Below are 7617 nucleotides of genomic sequence, written 5' to 3' on the forward strand. Positions count from 1 at the left end.
GTTTTGTTATAACAAAGCCACAACGGACTATCTGCCGTGTCCACCAAGAGGAATCGAACACCTGATTTTAGCGTTGTAAATCAGAATACTTACCGCTGTCCCACCTGAGGAACGAAGCATAAAGAAAGCACATGTAACGTACAAGTTTGATTAATGTTCTAAAGATTAGATTTAACATTTTTACGAGTTATTCTTTTTCTTTTAAGAAACAAATATAGAATAAACGTTTTAAAGTACTTCATGATCATATTTCTATTGTTTCATGGGTTATGATGAAAGAGACACACGTGAACGAGGTGCGTGTGATAATTCGATGTTAACTAACGTTTGCAGTAATTTGTTTTGTGGTTCTCATGACCTCTCTTTCTCTTCTATATTACTTTAATAAACATCAACCGGAAACCTTCATTAGACGGGTAATTTGTTTCGAACTTTGAAGTAGTAGCGGATGGCTGTGACGTTGAGTAAATGCTTTTGGACATGTTTTCTGACGTTTTTAATCTGTAATTATTTAACAGGAAAAGTTAAGTGGAAAAATATTTGTGTATGCGTATTTTTTTCGTCATTATTTATGCAATTGCATAAAATGCTTTATCTGTTACAAAGGAAATTAATAGGATTGGAAATGTGAGTTGTTACATAAAAATAAATGAATTTATTTCTATATAACGTTAGCCCCCTCCTCTGGTCAGCGGTTCTAATGATTGGTCAAGAATATCGCCTACACAGATAATACACCACAATTCATCAACACCGGTAGAATATGAAATTCTCATTAAATATGACACTGTTATTCAGAAAAGCTAATTTCGCACATTAAGTTGATAATAATAGCCCTTAATTTGTTCGACATGCTAAAGAGTGTCGGGTAAACTGGTTGCTTATTGACCAAAGAAATCGGTAAATTTAGTTTGTATTGCGGTCAGGGGCGAATTAAGGGTAATTGGCGATTTTAAATGCTCTCTTTCCTTATCGAATCACTCACTAGGAAACTTATCCATCAACAACAGAATAACAATAAGTTACAATCCAATGAAACAGATAGAAATGTTTTTATTATAAAAATTTCAATATTAAATTCATTTTGAGATTTTTTTTTTTTACCCTAAGATGTGCCCCTCAAATTGTTGCGCTCTAAGCCCAAGCCTTGAAAGGTTATTGGTCAATACGCCCCCGACTGTGGTAAAACATTGGAGCTTACCGACTTTGGTAAAATAGTAACTAAGAATAGCTTCTGTAACAAAGTTATAAGAAGTTAAAGCATTTAGATCATATTATTCAATAGTAATTATGTTATAATTTTTTACATATTTTTCAACTCAAAACCAAAATCGATAGGAACTTATGAAAAACATTTCTCTCTCTCTCTATATATATATATATAAGGATTGGTGAGCGTTGTATTCCGAGTGGAAGACAATTACTTTTGAGCAAGGAATTTCCATATCACAATGAATGTTTTGGAGTCCCACTCTTTCAAACGTTGTCTAGTACATGATTCACTGTACAAAATTGCATTATGTTTCTCAGTAAATCACACATGGCTCTATATATATTCCTTCACAGGATCTGACTCAAATAACAACGGGTTGGTTGGAAGTAGGAGTGTTGGTAACAGCAAGAATGAAGCTTCCCAGAAAGTATAAACGAAAAGCTTACTATTGTTTGTTTGTTTAGAATTTTTATGCATTGCTACACAAGGGCTACTTACGCTAGCTGTCTCTAATTTTCTACACCAGGGCTATCTATGCTAGCTGTCTCTAAATTTATACACCAGGGCTACTTACGCTAGCTGTCTCTAATTTTCTACACCAGGGCTATCTATGCTAGCTGTCTCTAAATTTCTACACCAGGGGTACCTACGCTAGCTGTCTCTAATTTTCTACACCAGGGCTATCTATGCTAGCTGTCTCTAAATTTATACACCAGGGGTACCTACGCTAGCTGTCTCTAATTTTCTACACGAGGGTTACCTATGCTAACTGTCTCTAATTTTCTACACCAGGGCTATCTATGCTAGCTGTCTCTAAATTTATACACAAGGGCTACTTACGCTAGCTGTCTCTAATTTTCTACACCAGGGCTATCTATGCTAGCTGTCTCTAAATTTATACACCAGGGCTACTTACGCTAGCTGTCTCTAATTTTCTACACCAGGGCTATCTATGCTAGCTGTCTCTAAATTTATACACCAGGGCTACCTACGCTAGCTGTCTCTAATTTTAATGTGCGGGTTGGACCTATAGTACGACTCTGGATTTCGGAGCTGGCAAGCCGGGTCTCGAATCCGTGCGGTACCACAAAATGTTCCACTCATTTTAAGTTGTGTTTGCGTCACAAGAGTGACAGTCAATTCCTTAGTGTGGATGTTGGACGGAAGGATGTTGTTGATCACTTTCTATCTCTTTGGTCAGTAGTTCAAAATTAGGGACGACGGCAGATATCCTTAGTATAGCTTTGCCATAAATACAATTACCCTAATTTTGAACTGATAGACTACTTTGTTTCTTTCAGATATTCAGTCGTGCAAAGCTATACAAAGGCTTCCTGCGCTTGTGCATAACAAGCCAACTTGGTCAAAATATACGGACTCAAAGCGTCGTGAATGTTCGACTACAACTTGAATTAAATCAGTACTTTATGACACTGTTGGCTAGTGATATAGAAGGCCGTAACGCATTGATGCACGTACAATCAAACTTATGTTATGATCGTGTTGGCGGTCCCCAATGGCTTGTCACGTGCACTAGCCGTTTTTAGTTTTGAAATGATAGACTAGAAGGAAAGAAACTATTCAACATCCCCCGCCGACTCTCAGGCTACTCTCGTCTGACACAATATTTGAATCTCACCTTCACGCTTGTCTAGCTTCCAAAGTGCAAAACGCGATATTGTAGCAATGGAACCGGAAATCAGAACCTTCTGATTCACAGTCCGAGAACCCTAGTTACGTTGCTACCCTCGGCCCTTCCTTTCGTTAAGTCCTAGTTTTAAGACTCTGAATAAACTGACAGAAATATAACATTGTTAGCTAGTGCAAACACTACATTATCAGCACATTGATTATTAAAAAAAAACTATATTAATAATGAAAGTAACTTCATGAATACGAGGATAAAATCGAAGCGGTTGTCGGGAACTTTACCACTGAAAATAGATAAGAAAAGACAGTTTATATGTAGACATCTTCGATGTCATGGTGAGCTTCAGATATCCACTACTCTCTAGAAAGTAAGGAGGGGGGAAATGACAAACTTTTGTTCATTCTTTATTCAACCTACTTCTCACAATGACAGATATATCCCCTGGAAGTGTTCAGGTAATGGACATAACGGACATAACAAACGTTTGTTCATTCTTTATTCAACCTACTTATAAAGACAGATATCCCCCCCCCCTGGAAGTACTCAGGTAGAGGACATAACAAACGTTTGTTCATTCTTTATTCAACCTACTTACAAAGACAGATATTCCCCCCTGGAAGTACTCAGGTAAATGGTTGTATTTTGTAATTCACTTCAAAATATGCTTTGCATTTTTAACAAGTCTGACTTGTTTTTTCTCTCCAGATTTTTGTCAAAATGAATTCAATAAACAACAATTTATGATGATTGCAACAAATCTTTGTCATCTTGTTCATATAGTTTTATAGATGATACGATGTTTTCATAAATTACAGCAAAATTAAACTTTTCATCAAAATTTAAATTTATATAAACAACTGTACGCTAAGTTTTAACAAGAAATCCACTATACAGGCCATATCGACTAAAAAAAAAATGTAAATACATCAACCACAATTTGAAGAGCTTTGTCTTCATAAAGCAATACGTCGCAGGTATTTGTTTCAAAGAAGAAAAACTTATGGTTATTGCTATGTTTTAATGATTTGTTTATTTTACTTCGCTTGGTTTATATGAAATTTAGGGCTAAGTTACTGGAGGACTAACTGAGCTAGCCGTCCCTAATTTAACAGTGATAGATTGTAGGGAAGGCAGCTAGTTAACACCACCCACCGTTAACTCTTGAGCTACTTTTTTAACCAGCGAATAGTGAGATTGACTGTCACATTATAACGCCTCCTCGGCTGAAAGGGCGAGCATATTCGGTGGCGGGTATTTGAACCCACGACCCGCAGTTTACGATTTGAGCGCCTTAACCACGAGGTCGCGCCAGGCCATTGTAGATTTGAATACTGATATTTACCAATACAGATATAACTTTAGCTTTACTATAAAAGAGCAGAATAAAGTACAAGATAATGTAATATAATCCGAAAGGTTGAAATATGGGGTTAAGACCTATGCTACTCATGGTGTTAAGACTTATGCTACTCATGGTGTTAAGACTTATGCTAGTTATGGTGTTAAGATCTATGCTAGTTATGGTGTTAAGACCTATGCTAGTTATGGTGTTAAGACCTAAGCTAGTCATGGTGTTAAGACCTAAGCTAGTCATGGTGTTAAGACTTATGCTAATTATGGTGTTAAGGTCTATGCTACTCATGGTGTTAAGATCTATGCTAGTTATGCTGTTAAGACCTATGCTGCTCATGGTGTTAAGACCTATGCTATTCATGGTGTTAAGATCTATGCTAGTTAAGCTGTTAAGACCTATGCTAGTTATGGTGTTAAAACCTATGCTAGTTATGGTGTTAAGACCTGTGTTAGTAATCTATAAAAAAAAAGAGATTACCATGAATGAAAAGAGCGAAATCGCATGATATTTGGATTGTTTTACTCGGTTTTCATGGGTGTGTTTGCAATTACAGCAACACGTGAGTCTTAACTGTGGTGCTGCGTGACGTCACTCTCCTCAGCTTACCCAACACCACTTAGATGGTTTTGGCTTACCCCGTCTCTTCTTAGTCACACTTTTCTACATCAACAGGAAATCCTTATTAAGAGCAAAGTTTGTTTCGAAGGTTAAATGAGAGAGAATAGTCTTAACGTTTCATAACTCTTGGAATACAGAACAGTGTAGAGACTCTAAATACAGGCTGCTGATCCGACAATTAAACGTACAGTTTAACCGAGAAAATGAAGGAGTTATATATTTTCTTTGCCGTACTCTTTTCTGGAGTCATATGTAATGGTTTGTATTCAGGTGAGTTATATAAAATATAGAATATTATTCTTACATGATACAGTTTAAAAAAAAAAAAACGTACTTGCTAATCTTTCTTACCTGGATATTGGCTACATATATGTATTCAGTGCTCAAACAATTTACGATTCTAATCGACGTTCCATAAAAACCGCTTGATTTAAGAAACATACAAACAGTTATGGAACAGCAGTGTTTACAAACACAAAATACGACTAAGGCTGTTCTTAAAAGAACGTTGAATGAGTATCTATATGCGTTACTCATTTAAGTGTTCTAAGTATCTTATAAGTTTTGTGTTTTCTACGTTTGTTTGATTATTTATTTCATAAAAAACAACATGACAGTTGCTTTTATTAAACTTAACTCATTATATATTTAAACAAAAATTAAGTATTTCTTTAAAAAGTGATTGTTGTAATTTTCTTTCATGTGAATTTTTCGAACTCTTGTTTGTTTGTAGTTAAGCACAAAGCTACACAATGGGCTGTCTGTACTCTGTCCACCACGGGTATCGAAATCCGGATTCTAGTGTTGTAAGTCCGCAGACATACCGCTGTGCCATTGGGGGGCTCGAACTTTTGTAAAATTGTTGTTGTAATTTTTCTTTAGCATATTGTTGAATATATTTCTGCGTAAAAAAAATGAATATATCTCAAGTACCTTTGTTTATTTATCTCCTGCATTCTAAATTTATAAAAAAACAAAACAACAACCTTCCTTTGTTATTTGTAAACGAAATAGGGACAAGTTGTTTACTTTTCTTTCATTTTAACATGTGATTTATCTTTAACTTGCGTACCTCCACTTCATTTTCGTTCATAGAGAAATATAGTGCAGTTCAGGACCTTTTGTTGTACTTGATTGAAACACAGGCCTCACAAAAATTACGTATTTCTTGAGTCACCGATACATTCATAAGATGTATAATATAGCGACGCAAGTAATGTTCCTAAACATAAAACAATTGTATAACTATCACATGTGCTACACTAGTATAAGCACTTAAACAGCGAAAATATACTCGAAATGTTCTTGTAAAGTAAATTCCGTAAATAAATGCAACTATTCGCAATATAATGATGACTTACTTACTTGACTTATTTCTCTTAGTTCCGACTGGAACACAGGGCCACGACTGTTCCACGCCACCATATCGGTCGTCCTCAGCTGAGCCCATGAGAGTCCAGCGGCCTTGATCTCTTCGTCGACGGATTTCCTCCAGGTCATTGTTGTTTCCCCATTTTCTTTTCCCCTGTGGGTTCCATTCCAGCGCCTGTCTTATTACGTTGCTATAAAACTTCCTGAGCGTGTAACCAATCCAGCTCCGTTTCTTCTTGGACAGGCAGCTGATGTGTCTGCTCCCATAGGTTAGCATTGGAGATGACATCAGGCCATCTAATGTACAGTATGTTGTGGAGACGCTTGTTGACGAAGGTCTGAATCTTGGCTGTAATGGTCTCGGTGATTCGCCATGTCTCTACGCCATAAAGACGGACTGGTTTCACGTTGGTGTTAAAGAGTCTGACTTATAGGAGAGAGCTGATGACGTTTATAGGCTGGAGAGAAATGAAGGCGAATCTGGCTTTGTTGATTCGCGAACTGACGTTTTTGTCCGTGCCACCGTACCTTGAGATGACACTTCCGGTGTACACAAACTTGTTAACTTCTCCTATACCGTCTCCCTTGAGCTGCACTGGGTCCCGTTGTCTGTTGTTGATTATCATCATCTTGGTCTTGTAAACGTTTATGCATAGCCCAGTTTTTTCAGTTTCCTCAGCAAGTCATTAAGTCTTGGATTGCATGTCCTGCTGCCTGTGAGATAGGAGACGTAGGTCATCTGCAGGATCGAGATCTTTCTGGCGCTTCATGAATGTCCACTGGATGCCTGTCTTTGTGTTGTTGGTAGTCTGCCTTATCACTCAGTCGATCATCTTGCATGCTGACTCCTCTTAGAATTCTCTGATGATGTTCATGAATTTTACTGGGATGCCATAGCGTTGGACTAGGTTCCAGATTACTTTTCTGTTGATGCTGTCAAAAGTTTTTCTAAAGCCACAAAGTTGGTGTATAGTGGCGTCTGTCGTTCGTTGGATTGCTCAGTGATGATTCCGAGCATGGCTATCTGATCTGAGCATGATCCATCTGCATGAAATCCTGCCTGTGTAACTCTGAGTCTGTCATCCAGGGCGACCTTCAGTCTCTCCGGGATCATTCTGGTGAACACCTTGCTGGTCACTGACAGCAGCATGATGTCTTGCCAGTTGCCACACAGTGCAAGGTTTCTTTCTTTGGCAACTTCACCAAGTATCCCTCCTTTCACTCCATTGGAGTTTTTTCTTGTTTCAAAACCTTCCTAAAACTGATGTAACATCTCTGTGGTTATTTGAATGTCTGTCTTTAGGGCTTCTGATAGAATGTCGTCTCGACCTGCTGCTTTCCCACTTCTCAGGAGTTTGATAACCTTTGTGATATTTTGCTTTGTTGGGGGGGGGGATTGGTGTTAACATT

At 37.6% G+C, this 7617-nt stretch overlaps 1 protein-coding gene across 1 annotated transcript in view; it reads left to right on the top strand.

The window, feature by feature from the left end:
• The first annotated feature begins 4880 nt into the window (after positions 1-4880).
• Positions 4881-7617, top strand: part of LOC106468582 — a 7668-nt gene continuing 4931 nt past the window's right edge. The window contains exon 1 of the mRNA XM_013929019.2: positions 4881-5106. Within this exon, the coding sequence (XP_013784473.1) occupies positions 5040-5106 (67 nt within the window). The 5' untranslated portion in view covers positions 4881-5039. The remainder of the gene's footprint in view (positions 5107-7617) is intronic.

The sequence above is a fragment of the Limulus polyphemus genome, unplaced genomic scaffold, assembly GCF_000517525.1.
Source record: "Limulus polyphemus unplaced genomic scaffold, Limulus_polyphemus-2.1.2 Scaffold89, whole genome shotgun sequence".
NCBI lineage: Eukaryota > Metazoa > Arthropoda > Merostomata > Xiphosura > Limulidae > Limulus > Limulus polyphemus.